Here is a 24,799-nt window from a genome sequence, read left to right as displayed (position 1 = left end):
TGTTTGTGTGCGTGTGCACCTTCAAGCCAACACTGACTCCTGGCAACTGCCTGGATAAGTCTCAGCAGCTTTTTAAGCAACGTGTCTGTCTGTCTGTCTATCATCTATCTCATTCTACACCATCCATCTCACTTAAGTAATTCTTTTTGAAAGTAGTTTACCATTGTCTTCTTCCTAAGACTGAGAGTGAGGGACTGGCCCAAGTCCCTCACTTGGCTTTGTGCTTAAGGCAGGCCAAGCACTCAGTCTCCTGCTTTCTAAACACAGTACCAAATTGGCTCTCAATCTGAAGCAACCCCAACATGAAGCAGAAAAATAAGACTTTAGCAAGGCCAACCTGAATCATTGCATTGACTTCAGAAAGTCCAGCATTCTCAAGCCAGAGGGAACAGAGACGGAATATCCACATGTCATGTTCTTCTCCACTCAATAAACACATAATGTAGTTCTCAACTGCTTTGCATAAGAAACGCTTGCGATCTTCTCCAAGGGCCCGAATTGCACATTCATCTAGTTCCAGTTCCCTCTGAACTTTCACAGTATATCTAAGCAGTACAAAATGAGAAATAAAGACTCCATCCAAAAACTCCTCTGATTAAATATTAATGATTATGCAAAAGATAATTATACAATTTTCCTGCAAGAAACTCATTGTTAAACCACTTGTTCCAAGAATATCAGGATAATATAGTGAAATTAAAGAGTTCCAAGATAAAAGAACCAGGGCCATCTTAATTTCCTTTTTATTTCAGTAGTGTTGCCTTGCAGTACTGTAGCTTTTTAAAGGAATGGACAATATCATGTAAAAACATCCTAAAAATAGGAACAAAAAATTTTGTACATAAAATTTTAAAATAGCTAAAATCTCAGGATAGCTTGAGAAAATAGATTTAGCTATCACACTGGGTGGCAATTTTATTACCATTATTTAAAAATTGCGCATGGATGCCATCTTACGTGTTTGAAAAATATGATGGTATCCACGATCACTTATTGAAAACTTCAATCAATTTACTAACATGGCCAGCTTCAGCTATGAGACTTACCGATTAGTCTGAACTTTATGCTCCCTTAAAAGGCCAACTTCATACTTGGCTTTCTTCAGCAAAGCTTGCTTATTTTCAAACTCTGATGATTTCATACGATCTTCAATTCTTTGATACTCAGTATCCGAAAAGCGAGCCAAAGACAGAAAAGCCTTCATCTTTCCTCTCTTCAGCTCATCGCTGCTGTCATCATTGTGATCCCCAGCAATTTTAACTGCCTGGAGCAATGTGAGGAACAAATAATAGAACAATGTAAACCAAATTTAATTTTCAAATGATTTCTACAGGTTATAGGATTCACTCCAAATACCTTTTCCAAGTAGTTCTGCATAATAATAGTAGGATTTTCTAAAAAGGTCTCTGCTAACCAACTTCCACATAACCTCAGGCATTCTGTGTAAATTAATTTCAGATGCGGGTCTTTCTCAACCTTAGAATAAAAATAATGCAGATCAGATATTTTACTATGTTATTTTTTACTTTGATATTGTTTCTTCATATACTTTGCTCTTTTTATTTAATAGGACCACCTATTTCTCAAAACAAAACAAGGCATGAATTTAAAACAATGTTATTACTACCAAACCCATCAGTCAAATAAATTATACTACCTCAAACCAATTTTCATCCAATTTCTGGATCATGTCTTTTAGAATACTCAGTGCTAAGCTTTCTTCCTTTTTAGCCCAAAACACCTGAGCTTCTTCCAATTCCCATTCTGATACTCCATGTCTGGTTAGGCTGTACTGTTTAACTTCATATATTGCTCTTTCTGGAAGCTGAAAACAAACACAAAAAAACTCCTTACTTTACTTTCATTTGGGTGGCTAATACCTCCCTTAATTCTTCTGGAATCCCAGAGATAGACAGAGCCACTTTATAACATTCTATTTCAGAAACATAGCTCACAATCCACCATGCACGATTTACTACCACTCTTTAAATTATAGGTAGTCCTTGACTTATGACAACAGTTAAACCCAAAATTCTAAGCAAGACAATGGTTAATTGAGTTTTGTCCCATTATATGACCTTTCTTGTCACAGTTGTTAAGTGAATCACTACAGTTGTTAAGTTAGTAACATAGTTGTTACATGAATCTGGTTTCCCCTTTGACTTTGCTTATCAGGAGATTACAGAAGATGAACTCATGATCCTGGGACATTGCAACAGTCTATTTCATGATGAAAGGATATTCACTGGGTATTACTAATGAACAAACACCAAAATAGAATATTATGGTTACTACAACAATGTATTTCAGATACAATGCCTCTTTTTTAGCATAAAGATACGTTTACGACTGAAAGTGTGCTAGTGACTGTAAGGGTAAAGGTGTCCCCTGCCCAGTTGTTCTGACTCTAGGAGGTGCTGCTCATGTATGTTTCTTAACCGAGGGAGCCAGGGTTGTCCAAACACATTTCCATAGTCATGTGGATAGTATGACTATATGCCAAAGTACACAGAACACTGATACCTTCCCACTTAAGTGGTACCGATTTATCTATTTGCATTTGCATGCTTTCAAACTGCTAGGTGGGCAGAAGCTGGGGAAAGTAATAGGAGCTCACCCTGTCATGCAGCACTCGGGTCTTGAACCGGGGCTATTAACTTTCCAGATGACAAGCTACATTTCTATGAAGAATCCTTAACTAAAGATAAAATCCTTTATATACCCAATATTTGCATGTTAATAAAAGCATAGGCCTATATTTCAGGAAATAGTTAAGGCAGATTTCCAGTTGATTCTTACCTGTGAATTATTCGCCATTCGGGCCAATCTGGATAGTTCCACAAGATGTTTAGTGAGGATGTTTTTAATGCAATCCCTTTGGGTATTCTCCTTTTCCTTCTCCAGAAGAAGCTTGAGAATTACTGTACGCAAAGCCATAATAGGCTCTTGGAAAGCAAAGTCACTATCCTGAAGAAGTTGGGACTGCTTCTGCCACTTCAGATGCAAATTATGCAACTGGCTATTAGTTTCCGACCTGAAAGCAAAGAATAAAACTAAGAAACTTTGACTACACATTAATAAAGTGTTAGCCACAAATAGTCCTTAGTTTGAAACCTAGGAGCAAGCTGTAAATGGCAGGCGAGAAGTTAAAATCTCTATATCAGAGGTGTCAAACTCGCGACCTGTGGGCCAGATGCGTGATGCTGGCCATGCCCATCCATTTAAGCAAAGGGGGAGGAGGGAGAAGTCACAATACATCACATGACAACTTGACGACACACGTTTTGACATCCCTGCTCTATATTAAATTTTTACCAAGCACATGAAAAACTACCTGGACTGGGAGAAGTATTCTTTTACGGGAGTTTGTTTGAAGAATGCAATGTCAGTGAGGGAGGGTGCAAACACCACTCCTTTCCTACATGTATCATAGTATTGCACATATTCCTAAAAGGATTGGTGCTTGCAGTGCTGCTTTTATTCCAATGAAAACAATGAGAGCCTTGGGATGCTTGAAAGTGTTGATATATTGCAATAACAATATTCCAAATAAAATATAGGTTTTTAAAAATTATAATGTTTACATTTAGCCAGTCATACTAAACAATAATACTGTATACAAGACCCTCCATATGTTTATCATGTGGGGACTTAATATAGAAGTGTAGGAAACTAATTATACTTTTCACATTCATAATGTTTTGCTCAGAAATCTGATTTAGGCACACTTTTGTTTTGAAGTGTACATAAGAACCAAATCAAAGCCGGAATAAAGAAGTGTTTTAGTTCTTAATGTCTTAAGATTTGAGTCAAGTCACTTAGGCGTTTGGAGGTAAATCAAAGAAGCATAAGCCTCCAAGGCTTTACTAACTTGCAGTTAGTATACATTTTTTATTTTATTTTTTTAAAAAACTAGTTTTTGTTTATCTCATTTCTACACTGCCTATCTCATCTAAGTTACTCTAATAAAGTGTCAGCTATAGAAAAAGATAGAAAGACTGTATTTATCCTTATTGGCTGGTTCCAGATTTCATTATGCTTATAGCAGACTCTCTGAAATCAATGAGACGTCTAGTTATGGTATATTACTGAGCTAAATATTTCATGTTAAGCATGACTATGTTTGAGTCCAGCCCAATGGCAAGAAAATGCTACTTAATGAGCTCATTAAATTACTCTGCAAAAAGTATAATAGACCATTTATATTTTTAAATTTTTACTTAAGCTTACAATGAAGCATCATATATATAACAGCCTTTGATTTTACACAGGAAAAGCATCAAAAATATCCACGGGACTAATATAATGCATGAAGAAATAGTAAAATACCCAGAGAAAAGTTGTCCTACATATTCCAGCTCTCCAATTGTCTGTAGCCTGCAGAGTGTAGGCAGTAATGAATATACAGACTCAAGGCTGCCTTTTAGTAGCTCTTCTACTTCTTTGATTCTACAAATAAAATAAATAATTATAATCCACCGTTTATAGGCAAACCAACTCAAAAGCCATTAAGCAGAAATTATTTCATTTAACTACAAAACAACTTTAAAAAGAACAGATATCAAGCTGCATCTTATTCAATAAAACACAAATTATAAGCGGATGTTGATGTTAGAGCAGAAAACCTTTTTTTAAAAGTCACAGATTACATCTTCCTAAGGATTTACTATATGCCTTACTGCTGATTTTCCAAATGTATTATATGTCAAGATTTCCATTGTTGTATGATTCATGCTGTAAACAAAATGTTTAACTTTTAAAAATTGCTGCATATGTTTTCCAAAAGAACATGATGATGCACATCTATCTGCTAATTAAAACTGTAACACATTAGAAAATGTGACATTCACCAAATACTTCGTTAACAAATCATATACATGATTTTAAAGCTGGCTTTTTACCTGGCACACTTCAATCTTCCATAAAAGGTAGAGAAATCTCTGTCCCGTAGACACTGTAGAGCATCATACAGTGATTCATGATAGCCTCGTTGCTCTATTTCATCTCTTAAAGTAAAATCAACAGTATAGTTATTAACTTAAATTTTACAATAAGCATCTTCATAAGGCCTAAAAACTCCTATAGTGGTTAACATGATCTGCAAGGCTTCCCATATCAGAACTGACCTTTAAATCATAGACCACAGAGAGAATTTATACAGTCAAATATGGTTCTTAGGTCAGACCTCCACAGACATTTCCCAGATAAATTTGATTAAATAAGAATCTTTACTGCAAGCAAACATAAAGTCAAGTGAAACAGTTGATTGTCCAATGCCAGTAGGAGTGTTACTACTGTATCTGTTATAGCCATGATAGTTCAGAACTACAGCCGTTTTTTCCCACCTTTTTCACAAATTAAGAAATTCTTTGCATAATGCTTGATGCTTTGAAAACAAACAATTGTTGACCATTGACGATCATGGTCCAAAAACCATTGACTCTGTTTCTCAGATATAAATCAAATATTACAAACAAATTCAGGATAACTTGTATTACTTGACTGAGGAGATCTGATCCCACTGCATATTTCTCCAAGCTGCCTGGTAACGAATCTCCTGTAATTCTATGGAGCTTTCTTCATTCTGCTGTTCCAATCCTTTTAAGTAGATGGAGAGTGTATTACATAGCCCATAATTCTGCAAAGCCTATTAATCAATGAAACTTTATGTTAATATCGTATATGTCAAGTCTGATTTATGAAAACACTTCCAATCTAGATTAGGAACAACATATATTTACTACTTGCAAGTATCTTATTTTTATCATTAATTTATATTAAGATTTATAAGATCAATATACTTAATTATTTCTTAATTGATTTCTTTTCAATGGAATAGGTCATAGAATTTACAACAACTGTTTTAGGTTAATGGAATTGCATTATAATAAAGCACTAACTTGCTTTCTTTGTGTGTATGTTTACTTATTTAAATAATTCAATACAAGCATCCATCTCACAGAAATGAGTCTAAGCAGCATAAAAGGCTAAAACAAAATGCAACACATTTTATATAACAGCACTTAAAAGTACACACCCTTAGCAGTATTTAGCAACAACTTTGCATCTATATTACCTCTACCAATCCAGCCTGTCGAATTGATGGTGGAAGGTTGGTTTGAAGGTCATAAGTTACCAGAGCTTTCCCCCACATTCCTTCATGTTCATATGTTCTTATCCTGTTAAAATAACATGACACAACAACATTCATATAAGTTCTTTTTTTTTTATAATAAAGTTAATTTTCTAATATAATTAATAAATACCTGGCCAATGGCTGCAGCATTTTTCCTCCACCACAGCCATAGAGACTATCTGGCTCTCCTATGCTTCGGTATATATCCATAAGAAGATCCTAAGGGGGGGGGGAGGGAGGGGAATGGTATCTGACAAATAAGTCTTGAATACAGGTAGCCCTTGACTTACTACTACAATTGAGCCTAAAATTTCTCTTGCTAACTAAGACATTTGTTAAGTGAGTTTTGCCCCATTTTATGACCTTTCTTGTCACAGTTGTTAAGTGAACCACTGCAGTTGATAAGTTAGAAACCCGGTTGTTAAGTGAATCTGGCTTCCCCATTGACTTTGCTTGTCAGAAGGTCACAAAAGATGATAACATGATGTTGGGACACAGCAATGGTCATAAACATGAACCAGTTGCCAAGCATCTGAATTTTGATCACATGATCATAAGGATGCTTCAAAGGTCGTAACTGTGAAAAATGATCATAAATCACATTTTTCAGTGCCATTATAACTTTGAACTTTGGGATTACTTGGAATTAACTATTATATATCTGGGGAAAGTTGCTAATTCATGGAACTGTCATGCCATCATTAAAAGATGACAACAATTATTTGCCATCACAATGTAGTTATATGCATTACTTTTATTAAATCACATTAAAACATAACCTTTCTAAGTGACTCCAATGAGCACTTTTAAGTACATTACAATAAATTCTATACCTGCAAACTTATTCCTGTTTCTTCTTTACTCTTCTCACTTAAACAAGTAAGTGTTGAATTCTGACTTCCTTCTTCAAATGTTAGTTTTTTAGCTGCTTTGGAAGCAGACCTGCAGAAAAGGAATTCAAAACTGATGTCCAAGTGGAACCGATACCATGTCTGGGCATTCAGAAAATATAAATCATGACTAATAATCATGCCCATTTGCTTAGATGAGGTCTGCATAGTCACCCAAAAAAGCTTGAAATGAACTGCTGTATTTAATGTATTTTACACTTCTTAGAATTTCAACAAATAAAGCAATACTATATTTCTCTTTTAATTATGAAATCTCAGTGAAATAAAAGAAAATTGTGAAATCTATGAACTAAAACAATTGTCTTCTTGACAAAAGCTCATTTTAACTAATTAATGATTCTGACCTTATAAGAGAAACAGCTGAGGAATCTTGGTTCAAATGAGATTCATGGTTTTCCTGATCATATTGAATGGAAGAACCAAACTGGAATATTTGACATTCTTGCTTCTTGACAGTATTTTCCATAGGCTGAAACTATCAATGATTCAAACCAATAGTACGAGAAATTAGGCTGGATTTCACCACTGGTTGGAAGGGACCTTGGAGGTCATCTAGTCCAATTCCCTGCTCATGCAGGAGACCTGTACTAGGGATTTGAACTGCCGATCTTTCTGATCAACAAGCTCAGTTTCTTAGCCATGCAACCCTTTGGATTCAAAGAAGGAAGCAAAGCAGGTTTGGAGTATGCATGACAGCCACAAAGCACCTATTCAATTTCTTCAAGCAACTCTGTCTTTTCTCAGGATCAGGTGATTGCCCTACTCAGCTTCAGTGTGATCCAGGAAAAGATTCATTTGATAAAGAACTACCAACAAGTGCTCCAAAGAAGTTTTCTCTCTTCAAATCTAAAGCATTGCACATTAGTTTAACTAGAAAAAAACAGGGTGGTTTATTCTTTTCAAGGTGAGAGATGTCTGTAAGCCACACACTTTTGTATAAATTATATCACAGATTTATCATAAATGTGAACAGACTGCAATTAACACTACCTTTCCTGTTGTCGGCCTATCTTGTCTGCATAGATTTCTGCATAAAGCAAAGCTGTGAAGTGAGCAGAACAAGACTGGGCTACCATGGCAACCTGCAGATAGCTTAACTCCAGCCAGAAGCTGTCATCAAAGATAGTACTGGAAGGATTCCTGGATAAAACAATTGACAAACACAATTGTCTCATTTTACTACACTCTTCCCAAATGAAGGAGGCACATATTTGAGTTACATTATTTTTGTCATGATTTGCCATACTTATAATACTTATTGCTTTAAATTAAAATAATGCCGGAATAAAAAATAAATTGATTAATGTAATCTATAGAAGAAATTCAGATAGAATTTTCAATTTGTAGATTTAACAATTACCATATACTTTCTATTTTTATTTTAAAAACCCGTCTTATTTTTCTGAATAAAAGAATAAGATTAAAATACTGGCAACAAAAGAATTCAACCTACTTTTTTTGACGTCTTAAGTAGTCAACCACAGCAAGCATTGTTCTTCGAGATATTTTATCCAAATGAGCTAGAGTTTCTGAATCTATATTAAAGAACATCGTCACAGTAATTCAACTCATTAATGAATGATAGATTTACATAAATTTAAAAATAACTCCTACATTATAATATACAGAATCTGAAAACTTTTTTCCTAAGGAATGTTACTTTTAAATTTCAAAACGCTTTTGAATTTCTTTTATTCATTTTATTAAATGTATTTATTTTAAAAAGTGATATGGCTGCCCATCTTAAACCTAACTTTCTGGATGGAGAGATCTAATCAATAAAACAAAAACAATACCCCCCCCCCAATACCTGGCACCATAGCTAAACTTTCTGATGCAGCCCACAACACACACTTCCCTATGCCTATGCCAGTGCTTGTGGGGAAAATCAGATCTTAAGTGTTTTTTGGAACATTAATGGATAGTGGCCTGCAAGATCTCAAGGGAAGGGTGTTCCACAGGGCATTGGAGAGGGTTCTGTTGCATGTTTCTTAGGCCTCTTAAGATAGCACAATTTAAGGAAGGGGATCTGGAACATGACTACCCTATCCAATCTTGAGGGATAGGCAGATGTCTTTGGGAAGAAGCAGTCACATAAACAACCTCATCCCATAGTTCACATAATAGCATAATGTGGGTGAATCTAGGAATGCAGAATACTGGAAACGTTGTAGTTTCCGGACAGTTTTCAAGGGCAGCCCAATTTGGAGTAAGTTCTAAAGAACTCTGTCTAAACTTCAAGTATTAATAGAACAGGCATTACAACTACCAATAATGAGATCATTAACAATGTATATGAATATGTTAACAATTCCTACCCTCTGGTATAATCTCCTGCTAGAGTTGTGTGTGCCTGCCACTTTTAGGTTGTTTAAAGGTAAAGGTTTCCCCTGCCCAAAAATGTCTGACTCTAGGGGGTGGTGCTCATGTTTCCTAGCCAAGGGAGCCAGCGTTGTCCACAGACACTTCTGTGGTCATGTGACCAGCATGACTATATGCCAAGGGGGCACAGAACGCTGTTACTTTCCCACTGAAGCGGTACCTATTTATCTACTTGCATGTGCTTGCTTTCGAACTGCTAGGTTGGCAGGAGCTATTTCTTGGCTGGCATAACCACTGCTGCACCACAGAAACAAAACATTTCACAGTTTATCTCAGTTTCTATCACAAGAGAAGCCTCAGTCTCATACCTGAATCTAAATTTGCAGGTGTAGATGATCTACTGGGTGACGAATATTTGCAACAGGTCATGAAAAACGTTTGAATTTGTGCAGATAGAAGACTGTGTCCAGATTCATTTGAGTCATGTAGTAAGATATCATGAATTAAATAAGGAAGGACAGTTTGACAGAAATCAGCATGAACCTACAAGAAATGCAAAATAAGGTTTTGAACATTAAATTATTTCCTCATATTGGCTCTTGGTCATTTTCATTTTTGAAAATTATAGTATCTAAGAAATGTGTATTTCCTTATTAAAATGAACTGAAACATTGGTATAATGGTATGTGGGAAAGAACTTGGGAGACTGGTCAAAGAGACTCAGCCAAGCGAATGGTCACGTAAGAGACAGCATAACCCACACCAGAATAGAGGGCAGGGCAAGAAGTATGGAAGACATCTTTCCTAGTTCCTTGGATTGTAAAAGAGACTGGGGGGTGGGGGGAGGATTGTATTTTCAGATTTGCAAGATTCTGGCAATGTATTAAAAGACAAACTTTATTAGATTTAAAAAGATAAAATTATATAAAACATTCACAACCTTAAAATACAATCAACAATACTAATCACAACAAACAAACTAAGTATATGTGGTATATATAAGTACAAATATACACAATGACTTATTTCCTTTTTTATCTTAATGACGGTGTATAATTATTACTTTTAATTTCTTACTAAATTTTAATTTTACCTTCTTTTCCATTGGTTGTAAAAGAGACTGGGGGGTGGGGGGAGGATTGTATTTTCAGATTTGCAAGATTTTGGCAATGTAAAGGTAAAGGTTCCCCTCGCACATATGTGCTAGTCATTCCCGACTCTAGGGGGTGGTGCTCATTTCCGTTTCAAAGCCGAAGAGCCAGCGCTGTCTGAAGACGTCTCCATGGTCATGTGGCTGGCATGACTAAATGTCAAAGGCGCACGGAACGCTGTTACGTTCCCACTAAAGGTGGTCCCTATTTTTCTACTTGCATTTTTTGTGTGCTTTCGAATTGCTAGGTTGGCAGAAGCTGGGAAAAGTAACAAGAGCTCACCCTGTTATGCGGCACTAGGGATTCGAACCACTGAACTGCCGACCTTTCGATCGACAAGCTCAGCCTCTTAGCCACTGAGCTACCGCGTCCCTATTAACCATTGAGCCACCGCGACTGGCAATGTAGCTTTACAATAAATTAGTATTAGCTCATCTGGTTGTGATTCCTATTTGGTTTACTCTGCAAGGCTGACATATGATAACTGAAAAAGCAGTATAGAAAGAACTATTCTAATTTCTTTAATTCAAGTGTTTATATCCTACCTCTATCAAGATAACTCTTAAAAATAATGCAAACAAAACATTTATCATAGCATGTAGTCCTGCCAATCTAATTTACCTGACACAAAGGCTTCAGCAACAGGAGGATTTCACTTGTTATCATTCCACTATCCAATAATGCACAAGTCAAGGTCTTAATCCAAATTTCATGACTTTCACTGTGAGGAATCCACAAGGTTGTACGATCGAGATTTTCTGGAGGAGTCTCTCTTCCCTTTCCAGGCACCTCCAAGAGCTAAGTATCATTATTATTTAGAAACAAATGGGAGAAAAAATTAGTTAATGTCCCTTTAATTATTTCTCCCGTTGCCACAATATTACATACGCTACCAGTGTGAGAATACAAAATGTTGCATAAAACATTATTTACTGTATGTGTTTGCATTTGAGCAATTTCTGAAATTTACTTTTCCAAATGGGTGTTCTATTTCCTTTGTAGGATCAACAATTATAACTTGAGATTCCAATTGTCTACCTTGATAGCCATTTTATAAATAGCTTTCCCTGTACAGAAAATACTTTTTACTAGTGTCCATAATTTTTTTCTCAGATTTCAAAATTGAAACATGCTCAAATGGAAGTTGTAAACCAAGTGTCAAGAATGCTTTAATTTGGAATACTGCTCTGGAGTTGGATTTGAGGGCCCCTTTTCAATCCTATGATTCTAAAATACTCTTCATTCATTGCCCATATATTTCTCCTCTCCATCTTCATCCAATGTATGATTGCTAGCAAGAACACAAGGCAACTAGCAGCTGCTTAACTTTCTTTCTCTTATTACTGCTTGGAAGAGAGTTGAAAAAGGAGCAACAAGAAGGCAAAAATAGCCTGGAGTCAAGAATCTACCTTATAAACACTGGGCCTTGAGAAAAACACAGTGAATCCTATTCTGGATGTTGGATACAACTGGCCATCTGGTTTGCTGAAGGAGTCACAGCTTATTCTTACTGGAGGACAGAATGACTGCTGTGTCCTAAAGTTTGTATATGGAGCAGACAGTTTTCAAGTTTCAGAGGAAGAGCTGATTCCTACCTTCCTACCCTAATTAGAAAATATGGGAAAGATTGGAGCCAACTGAAAAATTGCCGCACACAGATCCTGCTTTCCCAATAGAGAAGTTTGCAATTGGATATTTAGAGACCTGTGTTGAAAATGAGTAAAATTAGCCCCATAATCTAGGTTCTCTCTAACTGAGGAAGAAAATTTAGGATTCTTCATTTAATTTTATATGGCGTAAAATACAGTACCTTTTTCTTAGATGTTCTGAAAGGATGCAAGTATTTCAGCATTGCATCTGTTTGGGTTTTGTACATTTCCGAAAATGTATGTCCTGTTTTGGTGGCTAAAATGTTTTTCACACAAACAGCAGCAGCTGATCGAACTTCAATACTGAAAGTAATGAAAGCCTTTTTTTACAATTCAACTACTACCCTCATACAAAAATACCCCCAAACCAACAATACATTCATATTGTGTTGAATATTCACTATACACTTACCATTGATCTATTAAAGAATTATTTATGAGAGTTAATATTACAAACACCCACTGAAGTTTTCTGTCTTCAAACAGATCACATGTATTGGAACTAGGTCCATTTTTACTGGGCTGCAATGCTATGGCAGAAAAATTTATAGGACCGATTTCTCCCAAACAACTTCCAACAGCCTCTGCAAATATAAACATTAACATTATTAAGGTGGCCTTTGCATACTTGAAGCCAAAGAGAAGTCAATATGCAAGGAGGACAACTTTCTGTAGAACCTGAGGGAAGAAGCTGCATAGTGCTTAGAATATATGCATGTATCATATAGTAATATAAGTGCATTTTCTTTTTATATATACCGTATTTTCCGGCATATAAGACGACTGGGCGTATAAGACAACCTCCGACTTTTCCTGTTAAAATATAGGGTTTGGGCTATACTCACTGTATAAGACTACCCCTCTTCCAACGCACACCAAATAAAAATTAAAAAACATCAACTGGCTCACCCACAATGTAAAACCAGCTGTGCTAGACCCAAAATGGCCCCTGCAACAAGCAGAAACCTCACACAGCCACAAAAAGCCCCCAAAAAACAACTTTCACATTTTACACACACAAAATTCCACATACAGCTTTGTGAGATTTTGTGTGTTTGTGTAGTTAGAGTGAAACACTACAGAAACACACTAAATCTCAGAAAGCTGCAAAATATTATTTTATTTTTATTTTTATATGAAAACTAAATTTAAAACTTCCTAAACTTTAAATGGCTAGGTCTAAAAAAGAACAACTAAAAAAAACCCCAATTAACTATTTTTTTAAAGATCCCAAAGGGGAAAAAAACTTACCCAATAGAACAGGAGTCTCCAACCTTGGCAACTTTAAGACTTGTAGACTTCAACTCCCAGAATTCCTCAACCAGCTTTGTTTTGCTGGCTGAGGAATTCTGGGAGTTGAAGTCCACAACTCCTGCCTGCTTCATTGCAGGCAGGGAGTGGCTTGCTGATGGAATGGATTCAGGCAAGCGAAGCAAGGCAAGCATTGCGATTAGCAGCTAAGGTAAGCAAGCTGGAGGGGGAATTTTTTTTTCCTTTTACAGGGCTCTGGAGATCCCAGCTGCGTTGCCTGATTAGCAGGCAAAGCTGGGATCGTCAGAGCTTGGATCGCCAGAGCCATTTAAGGCTCGTCAGGATGGTCTGCCTGGTTACAGGAGAACGACACCTGGCGTATAAGACGACCCCCGACTTTTGAGAAGATTTTCATGTGTTAAAAAGTCGTCTTATACGCCGGAAAATACAGTACTTTATTAATTAGTTTCCTGTTCAGTGAATTAAGAAACATAATAACAGAAAATCTGGGGATTTGGCAACAGCTATATTCTTAGCAAGTATTGAATGAACTTGAACTAATTGAATGTAGAATGTAGAACAAGAAAAAAAGAGAAGCAGAAGATGTAATTTTCAGAATTTAGTATATATATATTTTTGACAACAGTTTCCTGATTAGGAAGTTGAAGATGTATCCTCTATATGCATTGCAGTATATGTATATTCTATACAGATAGTCCTTGTTTAGCAACTGTTCAGAGTTACGATTATCATGAAAAAGTAACTGTGAACAATCCTCATATCTACCACCTTCACAGGTCTGTAAAACAAAGAAAAGCTGAAGTAAATCCATAAGCAGTGCTGTGGTTTCACTTAGTAACCATTTCACTTAATGACCATGTTGCTGGTCCCAACTGCAGTTGGTAAATGTGGACCATCTGGAGTCTTGATCCAGTACAGTCATTTAATATCCTTCATTTTGGAAATATTACTTAGCATTCTATAGATGGTAGGCAAACTATATGGATGCAGTGCTTTTGACAAATATAGACATGGATATTAATGGTCAGCATATGTAATCGTACGCAAACCTTTACTACTCATTTTCCTTTCACAGTGTCATCATTTACTTTTTCAGTAGCTAATTTGAATCATATTTTACATTACTTTCAAATTGAACTGTACAGGCCAGTGATATCTGGTGTCTGGTGCAATAGGCAGAGAAATTACAGTAGGCAGAATTAAGGATGTAAACGAGACACCCCTGCTTTGCTTATCAATAGACAACAACCTTTGTACACCAATTTTTAAAAATCCAAGAACATATAACAGTGAGGACAATTAAACAGTGGAACAGCTTGCCCTCAGAAATTGTGGGTGCTTTATCACAGGAAGTTTTTAAGAAGGGACTGTACAGTCACTGAAATGGTATAAAATCTCCTGCTTGAGCAGGGGGTTGGACTAGAAGACCTCCAAGGTACTTTCCAGCTCTATTCTGATTGATTGATATACAGTAAGCTCCTCCAAGCTTTTGCAGCTTACTTTTTTTGTAAGTTGGAAAAACCATTATTTCCCAATTTGAGGAGATAATTAATTCCCAAAGTTTAATACTTCCACAAATTAAGTAACTTTAAAGAAATACAAAGATACAATATCAATACAACTAAACAGTATTAAACATGTACTGCTTTGCAACTGCTTTTTTTCAGATTTCTTTAATTATGTAATGCTACAACAAGCAATGAAATTACATAAAGCAAGCTGTTAAACATTTAAACAAGTTATGACTTACCCAAGATAGCATCAGTAGAATGTACAGTTGTTTTTGCAAGTTGTAATAGATATGCCATCAGCTTTACTATAATGCAGTCCCCTGGATTTTCTAACATTTAAAAGAAATGTATATTAGAAGCATCTGTAATATCATAGGTATCAATTATATATTATATACTCAAGAGCTTTGTTTTCTGTTTTCTAAAGAGCACAGAAGCAAATGAAAAATGACAGTACATTTATTGGGAAACCTGTTAAAAATGTGCTCAGGGAATGTTGGTCCCAGCATTTTCTTCAACATCCTTTAAAAGGCAGGTAACAACCCATTCCTTACTCCTTTTGAAAACATAGACTTTACTAGAGATGATTGATTTTATCTTAAAAAGGTGGATATATTCTATTTTGCTTCAATAACATTCTATTAAAAAGCATTTGTCAGCATTCATATATGATAGTAGATTGATGAAACATTTAGAGAAGCCCCCTCCACCTCAGTAACCTACATTCAATGTCTTGCATTGACTAGAAGTATAAATTAAGTCAGTTTACATTAAAAAGCAAAGCATACAAATTTCTTTCTTTCTCTACCAGTAGTTCATATTGGCGTTTTTCCCCCTTTTCTGCTGCAAAACAGCAAAAACCATAGCAAATCATTATCATGTGACCATTGGATGCTGCAACCCAGGTATCCAAAAAGTGATTACATGACATGTGATTACATGGCAATCATAACTTTGAGAGGACATAAGGTGTTTTTTTAAAAAAACCCACTGTAAATTCGTAGAGTTATTAAGTGACCAATTAAGTTGAGGACTACCAGTATCACCTAAGCAGACTTGCTTTATAAGAACAAATCCTTTACTGATAAAACAGAAATTGGGTGAATTAAAGCAGAGTTCCCCAACATTTCTGGCTTTGCAGACTGATGGCGGAGGGGATGGTTTATGCAAGCAGCTGACAAGCATGCATGCACACAGCTTCATTTACATAAGTCATGTGCAGACGTGCCTGCTGCTTACGCAAATGGAGCACGTGCATGCCCTCGCCTACTGCTCGAGCAAGTGAGGATGCGCATGCCAGCCATTTCCACAGCCCACTTGCAAACCCCTCAGTCCACTGCGGCTGACAGGTTGGGGACCCCTGGATTAAAGAAATGCACCCATTATAAGAAGGAAGGAAGGAAGGAGGAAAGAGAAAGATTCTTTTCCACAAATGCATTAGGAGCTACCGATATTATTTTCCAATGTTAGCATGCTAATAATCAGTTAGGAATGTGTAACACCTACATAAGAAACAGTGTAGATGTTTGAATTACTTCTTAGATCTCTGAAAATAAAAAAGAATTAAAGGATCAAAATGTAAAGATAAATCAGAATTAGAAAATCCATACCCTGGATTTTTTTCATAAATTCCATTATTTGTTCTTTATGATCTTCTAGTTGTTTGTGCAGATCATTTAAACCTTCAAGTCTTGTTAAAAACAGTGAATCAGATATATTTATCGATAAGAAATGGTTAATTTCCTGCAAAATGAAGATACAATTCATAGATTTAATCTTTTATAAAGAACTATTGCAAAGGATAACACTCCCCAAAATCTGAGACACAAATCTAATTTTTAATACATAATGCAACTGAAATAACTTCATAATGTAAGAGCTTTGACATAAATAACCAAACAATAAAAATATATTACTTCAAATAGGATGAAGAGATTCCATTAGCAATATGGAACATTGCCTTGGATTCCATTTTTTAAAATCTGAAGATATTACCTCCAAAAGAGAAAATTTTCCAGTGCTGTATTTAATTTTCTGTTGAGTGGCCCGCAGTTCTTTAAAATGGGGATGATCAGGAAATGGATCTAATAATTTGATTGCTTGGTACAAATATTCATGGTTCTGATTATCTATCACTAGATACTTCAATAAACCCAAGACCTAAAAATAAAGTAGCAATACAACAAAATTACAATAATTGTAGCAACCACTTTTTCATTTTTTAAAACAGAATTAACACACAATTCAACCACAGCTATATTAGCAGTCCATATTTTATTTCTACCAAAACTAAGCTTTATGTAAATAATAGATAAGGAGACAGACAGATTTTTGTGTCTTTTTCTCTCATCACCCAGGAACCCAGGCTAAGCAAGGACATTCTTAGGACTGAACTTTTTAGGCTTCAATTCTGAATAGTTTTCTGGAATAAACATTATTAAATACTTATTTCTGAATAAAAATATCATTTCTACTAAGAGTTCTGGAACTACACAGATACTTTTTTGTATTTTTACTTCAATTTCATATTTCAGTTGATGCTACATAGCAAAAAATTAGATTTTATAAAGACAAAGCTTGTTCCTCATATTATTGTGCAAAAAAAAAAAAAAGAATATCCAAAGATCCCCACTGTCTGTTCAGAAACAAAAGTTACAGCTGCAGTTTCTCAACAATGCAATATGATTCACAGTTTGGCAACTCATGTGGGGGCTCTCCCTTTATTTTATCCAAACAAACATTTGAGTGCAGATAAATAAAACTCCAGGTAGGAGAGGAGATGCTAGCATAATTTTTGATAATGATTAAGGCAAACACAAATTTGTAGCCCTCCAAAAATTATAAAACGTAAAATTACCAAATATGATTCCAACATTCATAACTGCAATGCAATTCAGATTATTCTTTAATTAGTCTCTGACCCTATTTGTTTCATAAATCATGATTCAATTTTATAATTCTGATGACACACATGGATTTTATTTTCAAAGGAAAAAAGATGATCAAGCATACTTCTGTATCATTCAAAAGGTAAGCTATAAACTTAAAACAATCACACTTTTTAGATGAAAAGTTAAATAATGTTGCTTTCCAAAAATTCGATTAAGGAAATCCCTAGCAAGTAGTTCCTCTAGAAACATACCTCTTCTTCAGTTTCAGGTTGTTCTCCAACAACTGGTATTAGTGTACCCACGACAACATGGAGGTGACTTGCTAGGGCATCCCCACAATACTGTACTGCTGTGTGACAAACACGATTGAGAAGGTCACAACAGAGCAAGAAGCTCCGGAGGGATACTCCTGTCAGAGGATTTGGCCTAAGAGGGATACAGGAAAAATAGTTAATAACAGACATAAATGATTTTGCTTCAATTATAGAATAGGCCATAATAAGGACAAAATATAGAAGTATTTTTACAAAAGGCAAAGATCTGAGCTATACATTTTCAAATAAAAATAATGGAATAGAATCCACTACGGGCTAAACATTGAAGCAAAGATTTGGGATCATGCAACATTATCTTCCTTTATATTTCTATGTATAAACAGGCTTTAATCAATTGCTAATTGGGTCAACAGCAACAACAACAAACAAACCACATTAGATTATTTAACAACTAGTGTTTCTTTAAGTTGTAATTCCTGGTTCATGTCAATAATTGGGAAAATTAATTTTGACAAGGAGAATAGCTACTATAAGCTGAAACAAATATGAAAACCTTGTTTAACATGCTCTCCAAATCTAATGTGAGACAGATTAAAAAGCTCTGCACTAGAGGACTAACCAGGATAAGAACAAATGAATGAAATAGAACTGAACAGAATCTATGTAGAGACAGAATAACATAGAATGGTCTTACCTGTTGCTGATGTGGTGAATCATAGAATAAATCACATCCCGCAGTACAAAAGCCCATGCGCCACCTAAGCCACCCTTTATTTCTTTCAACAGCAGATTTACAAAAAAATGATATATCATAAGCATTCTATGTTTTTTATAATTGTTTTTTGTTCCAGACACCTGCTTCCATACAGCAAATAAAATTTTGTGGAATGACTCCTACACAAAAAGAAAATATGACATGATCAATATTTCAATACAACTTACTTCAAGTATTTATTCTTAAATAAACATGCCTTATTAGATCACTGTTCATATGAATATGCTTCCAGCATCTCTTATCTTTTTAGAATTATTGAAATCACAAGTCTGACATATCTGAGCTATTGTTTATGCAATTAAATAATTATCCCTATTGACTTAATTTGTATATCAAACCAAACCAAAGCAGTATTAATTCTGCTTGTCCAAACAAGCAACATACAAATAATGTACTAGAATTTCTTATCTTTAATTTTAATTTGCTTAATGCTCAGTTTAATGATTATATGCAAGACCATGAATGCAGGAACTTTGAAAGAAAAACAAGTCATTGCTGTTTTATTATTTTATTAATAGTGTGATGACTTATTAGATTTAAAAGGTTACATAACAACATAACCTGATTTTGTAGAAATATTTTTTTCTGCCTATGTTGCACATTTATAGCAAGTTCTATGCTGAGAGGGATGTCTAGTATTAAAAAAATATAATGTATATAGTCACATTAATTTAAAATGCCAAAACTACTATACAGAAATACTGTGACCATAACACAAAACTGAGCATCAATTACTTACAGGGTTCTTAGAAAGGATTGCTATAATACCATTAGACGTAGTTTTACAACATCCATTAATGTAATCCAGTGTAGTTTGGATGATAAATGATGGAAAATAAGGAGGATTTGGAGCAGGATCCAGGTCCCTAAAAGAATAGAAAAGATCACAAATATTTAAAATGTTTGAAGAAAAGGATATAGTCTAAATGACACTAAATAGAATTCAATGAGAATGGTATACTTCATAGGAGAAAACAGATTAAATCTACATCAGAATAACTTCAGCACACATTTTAAATTTACAAATAGGATTTCCTTTGCTATCGTTCCCCTAATCAGGACCTGTAGTTCATTATTTTCAAATAATTATATGGATTTATGGTACATGAAAGAATCAGTTTGGTGTAGTAGTTAAGGTATCAGGCTAGAAACCGGGAAATAATGTGGTATCTCATTATCATTAATTAGGCACAAAGCCAGCTAGATGACCTTTGGGCAATTATTCTCTCTCAGCCCTAAGGAGGCAATGACAAATCACTTCTGAAAATCCATGCCCCCAAAACTGCAGGGACTTGTCCAGGCAGTCTCCGAGAATTGAACACAATTGAATGGCAGAAAAAAAAATGATTGAAACACTCAGGCAAGTTAACAGTGGATCACAGGGCAGCCAAAAGGGCAGAGATAAGGGATAGATAGGTGGGTGGGAGAAGTTGAAGCACACTGTACTAAATGCAGGAGACCTGTCAAATGTCCTTGGATTGCATGATCTGCAGTGTATATAAGGACTTGGTGTAAGTAGCCTTCGTTCATCACTGTGATAACTTCAAACAATTGCTGAACAAATGGTTGTTAAAAGAGGACTTACCCATATGCAATCCTCCTGACAATCACTTTACAAATAAGGAAAACTTCACTTAAAATTATAGTATACAACACATTAACAGAGAAAAAAAAACTGTACCCTGTAAACTTTATTAAGTCAGAATTCTCTTCTGGTTTGACATTGATTGGCTCATGTAGGGTCATCAACACCTCTACCACAATTTCTGGTAAGCTGCTTTGAAATGAACTTTGTATCAACTGTAGAAACAAAATAGAGGTTTATAGCCTTAAAAGACGAAAGATAATTAATGTGGATGCTATCTCACTTATCAATCTTCTGGTTTTATATTTAATAAAATATGCAAATTATTTAGTTTGCTCTTTGTTTGCTATAATGTTTTCCCACCAAGCAGAAAAAAGATGTTCTTTGAAAAAACATTTTGCCTGAGGCAAAACCTAATAATAATAAAAAATCCCTGAAACAAAGTGGAAAAAGAAGTGTCAAGATTAAGGAATTACTCCACTCAAAATACATCTTAAAAAGGAAAAACAGGGGGACAGCACAACCCAATTCCAATAGAAATACATTCTCTTTCTACTTGTTATTCTTCATTATTCAAGCACTGGGAAATATCAAAATGGAGCCTGCATTAAATAGCAGAGCAATATATGAAAACAGAATTCTAGGACTTAATGAAGTACTGCCTATCACTAGCTAAATGAAAAACAAATCGAAACTTCAATAAAAGCTTAAGAAACCAGGCAGTACAGTTCTTGACATTTTCTGTCACAGCAATTACCAAGGATAATGAGAGTCTTTCAAGTAGATGTTTTCTGGAAATTGTCTGTTCTGGAAATTTATCTATAGATAGGAGGTTTTCTATAAATTTGTTTTAAAATAGAATGGACTGGAAAGCCATATTTCTAGCTGCTTAGACTGGGGAGAAATCAACAGGATAAAATCCAGTTTTATTTTAAATTGATACTAATTTTAGGAATGAAAAAAGTAAACTGAAAAATAAGCCCAAGCTGCTGATGACACGACACTAATAGCAAGGGTTATGCTTAGCTTAAAAAATGAGAGTAAAATTAAATATATTAACAAAATAACTTTAAACATGAATGCTATGAATTTTAGTGATTTTTCTGATGTGGAAATTGTTTATTTCTACCCAGGAATTGAAGTAATATTTAGAAATTGATGTGTTTTTTTTAACTTAGGATCTTGAAGCATTCAAATTCTTTGCATTTAAGACTACAGGTTATCAAAATCAAACTTTATTTTTTAAAGATACCTGCTTTCCTAAGTAATTTTCATCTGTCAACATGTCATAGACTCTAGAAGCTGTATTTGTCTTTTGTGTGAATTCACTATCTTCATGGTTTTGGAAGGCAAAATAAGGAAGAATATTGACAAGGATTTTGGGGAAGCACTGTGCCAGAAGGTGACGCTCTTCTGTTTCAATTTGGCTGGCAATAGATTTTATCTCTTCAAACTGATCTCTAATTATTAGTTGTGGAATCAAGATTTTATAACAGGACCTGCAATTAAAATATCTCCTTGAATTATGATGAAATTACATTTGAAAAATAAAAGCCCTGTTGATATGCAACAATTAAATCCGCAGCCAATTCAAATTAAACAATTCTTGGAAAAGGATGCTTAACCTTGTTTTAAATGCATTAAATCACTTTCAAAATTAAATAATACATTTTCCTTGCATTAAAATAAAAGTAAAATTTAAGTTTATTTCAGAATACAATGAATTAATTAATAAAGCTGCAGCAATCAATCTACAAAGAGAAAGTATGATTTAGAAGCATACCTGTAAAACTCTTCCAAAGTAGAGCAATTTAGCAAAACATGTGGAAAATCGGACAAGCTGTAATTACAGTTTAACCACTCAAATACCAGATAATCTAAATGGGTGGTCATTAAATCTTCTGTATTTTTATAGCCAAAAGAGCCAGAAATATTTTCTAAAACCTATGTTTGAAAAATAAATAAGTTTGTCAATAGTCAAATATAATGCCATTATATCACAGCAATAAAATAAGGAACATATTCCTTGTGATTTGTCACTGATGTCTCTCAATGTATTTCTATTCCCATTATGGATAAGTATTCAATAACTCTGTTCTCAGGACTATCTACCTATCTATCTATGTATCCTTCCATCCATATGTGCATTTACTGCATATTTATATATGTGTATGCACACATGCTCACACACATGTATACACGAATTCTTTGGCTGCAAAAAAGTAACCCCTCCCTCAGTGACAATGATAATTGTTACTGTAAAGACAGAAGCACAATCTGCCCACCTTCAAACAACTCATCAATCAAAATTCAGCTAGTATAAAATGTTCCTATTTTTGTGAGGCCCTCGAACTCCTGCATTGCCTTCTTCCCCATGACAGCAACTGCTAGCATGTACAGATTCTGGAAAAAGTTATGTTAATCTGGTACAGATCATGCCATATTTCTGATTATGTAGCCACTGTAAGCAGCTATTTACCAGTATGTTTAGATTCCTTACTGGAATCATGAACAGAAAAAAAAAAAAGATAATAGTGGACGGGGTGGGGGTTGTTTTCATTTTGCTTTATCAAGCCAATTAAGGTCATGTAATCCCTGACTATCCTGGCTTGGAAAAATATAATTTATGCTTATATTCCTCCTTATAAAAAGTACAATCCCTACTTTCATTTATTTAGAATCTGTATAAGAATAGTTACTGCAGGCACCTGAACTTATCCTCTTTAATTCAGTAATTACCTTCCTCACGAGCTGAGGATCTAATCCATTCTGTTTAATACACTGGAAAATAGCAAACAATGCTTGTTTCTCACACACAGGACTGCTGTACAAAATCATAGTTATTAACATGAGTAGGACTGTTTTTCTGTTATGCTCTTCATCAGGATGGCTTTCTTGATTCCCTGTATCATCTGCCTTCAACTGATAAAGCACAAAGGAAAGAATTTTTTTTGTTACACACATAATAGATTTTATTATGATTTTTTTTTATTAAAATAGCATTCCAACACAGGTGTAACAAATGATCAAAGAGATAATACCAGGATGGATCAAATTTTGATAAACCTAAAATAATCAGTCTAAAATATTCAAGGTATTTTTAAAATGTTTATGTGTTGTAAAGTCTGACATGGCACAAGTGTCCTGTGTAGTGTCATATCAAGTGTCTTTTATTCCCATGCATCTTCTTCTCTCGTTACCAAGCATTTAGTTCTCTGTCCTTTAAATCTGAATTATCTGCCAATGCCTTAAAAGTGTCATTTTCTGAAGAAAAAAAGAATGACAAGCCAGGAGGTCTCATGGGAAGGCTAGGATAACACAAATAGTGGAAAATACCATTGAGGATGAGTAGGGCAACAACAAGTTGGAAAGTAGATTGGGAAGAGGATTGGGGCTAGTGGGAAAGCATTTGAGGGGAACAAAAACTTGTACTTCTGTGGATAAAGACGTATAGGTGGAAAAAGTGGGGTAAGAGTCGGGATATAGAAGGGAGAAGAAAGGTGGTAAGCTGTCAGAAAAAACACAGGAAGAAATGAGAACCGAAGGGCAGTAAGAAGAAAGAGAAGGGGGAGATTGGACAGGGAACATTGGCATAAAAACCACAGAACAAGCAGAGAAAACCAACAAAGAAATGCCAGATGGAAAAGTAGACTGAAGAGCCATGGATACAGTTTTCACAAACTCTTTTCAAATAGACACTCTTGGATCAAGAAGTGAAGGAAATGCTCACACTTGAAATCTTCATGCATGCTTAGTAATAATTATTACCAATGTTTTTGCTCCTTCTTGAACTTTGATGTACAAATTCTCAAAAGCACTTTGTTGGAACTTCAAAGGAAGACCTTTCACTAGACCAGTAGTATCCCTCAGTTTCACATCTTGGAACAAACTTATGATCAAGCAGAGAGAAAGACAATTTAGAATTAAAGTATATATTCTTTCTTTTCTAAAATAAAATAGATTTGTTTCCATTTTGTTCTCATGGGGTTTTTTTCCTCTGAAATAATTTTAACAAAGTAAAACTTTGTTAAATAAGTTATTTATTTTCATGTCATATATTTCTGAAAGATGAACTATTAAGTAATTTTAATAAATTAGCAACATAATGTTAATCTTGTTGATTTTAATAAACTAGAGATAAACTACAGCTCTAAAACAGTGTACATGTATACCTGATTGCTGACTTAGCTGCAATTGTACAAACTTGAAAGTTGTTATCTGCAAGGAATTGAGGAAAAGCATCTTTCACAGGTAGATTTTCACTTTTAATTGTAAGCACAGCCCATTCTAAACAGGGGTCAGCCTGGGGAAAAATGGAAAA

At 34.9% G+C, this 24,799-nt stretch overlaps 1 protein-coding gene across 1 annotated transcript in view; it reads right to left on the bottom strand.

Moving 5' to 3' along the window:
• Window positions 1–24,799, bottom strand: part of ATM (ATM serine/threonine kinase) — a 65,294-nt gene that overhangs the window by 15,396 nt on the left and 25,099 nt on the right. Inside the window, exons 22-50 of the mRNA XM_034409572.3 lie at window positions 24,651–24,781; window positions 24,247–24,367; window positions 23,218–23,400; window positions 22,262–22,422; window positions 21,731–21,977; window positions 20,575–20,693; window positions 19,633–19,759; window positions 18,813–19,012; window positions 18,095–18,269; window positions 16,948–17,112; window positions 16,563–16,695; window positions 15,192–15,281; window positions 12,582–12,753; window positions 12,331–12,472; window positions 11,142–11,318; window positions 9,738–9,912; window positions 8,501–8,582; window positions 8,038–8,187; window positions 6,970–7,078; window positions 6,267–6,355; window positions 6,077–6,179; window positions 5,499–5,647; window positions 4,902–5,006; window positions 4,330–4,449; window positions 2,800–3,034; window positions 1,658–1,825; window positions 1,357–1,476; window positions 1,047–1,264; window positions 338–545 (exon numbers count right to left, since the gene is read on the bottom strand). Coding sequence (XP_034265463.2) covers window positions 338–545; window positions 1,047–1,264; window positions 1,357–1,476; window positions 1,658–1,825; window positions 2,800–3,034; window positions 4,330–4,449; window positions 4,902–5,006; window positions 5,499–5,647; window positions 6,077–6,179; window positions 6,267–6,355; window positions 6,970–7,078; window positions 8,038–8,187; window positions 8,501–8,582; window positions 9,738–9,912; window positions 11,142–11,318; window positions 12,331–12,472; window positions 12,582–12,753; window positions 15,192–15,281; window positions 16,563–16,695; window positions 16,948–17,112; window positions 18,095–18,269; window positions 18,813–19,012; window positions 19,633–19,759; window positions 20,575–20,693; window positions 21,731–21,977; window positions 22,262–22,422; window positions 23,218–23,400; window positions 24,247–24,367; window positions 24,651–24,781 — 4,374 coding nt within the window. The remainder of the gene's footprint in view (window positions 1–337; window positions 546–1,046; window positions 1,265–1,356; window positions 1,477–1,657; window positions 1,826–2,799; window positions 3,035–4,329; window positions 4,450–4,901; window positions 5,007–5,498; window positions 5,648–6,076; window positions 6,180–6,266; window positions 6,356–6,969; window positions 7,079–8,037; window positions 8,188–8,500; window positions 8,583–9,737; window positions 9,913–11,141; window positions 11,319–12,330; window positions 12,473–12,581; window positions 12,754–15,191; window positions 15,282–16,562; window positions 16,696–16,947; window positions 17,113–18,094; window positions 18,270–18,812; window positions 19,013–19,632; window positions 19,760–20,574; window positions 20,694–21,730; window positions 21,978–22,261; window positions 22,423–23,217; window positions 23,401–24,246; window positions 24,368–24,650; window positions 24,782–24,799) is intronic.

This window comes from Pantherophis guttatus, chromosome 5, assembly GCF_059756535.1.
Source record: "Pantherophis guttatus breed Tessera chromosome 5, ASM5975653v1, whole genome shotgun sequence".
Lineage (NCBI taxonomy): Eukaryota > Metazoa > Chordata > Lepidosauria > Squamata > Colubridae > Pantherophis > Pantherophis guttatus.
Note: the sequence above shows the minus strand (reverse complement) of the source record. Positions and strands in the feature narration are given on the sequence as shown.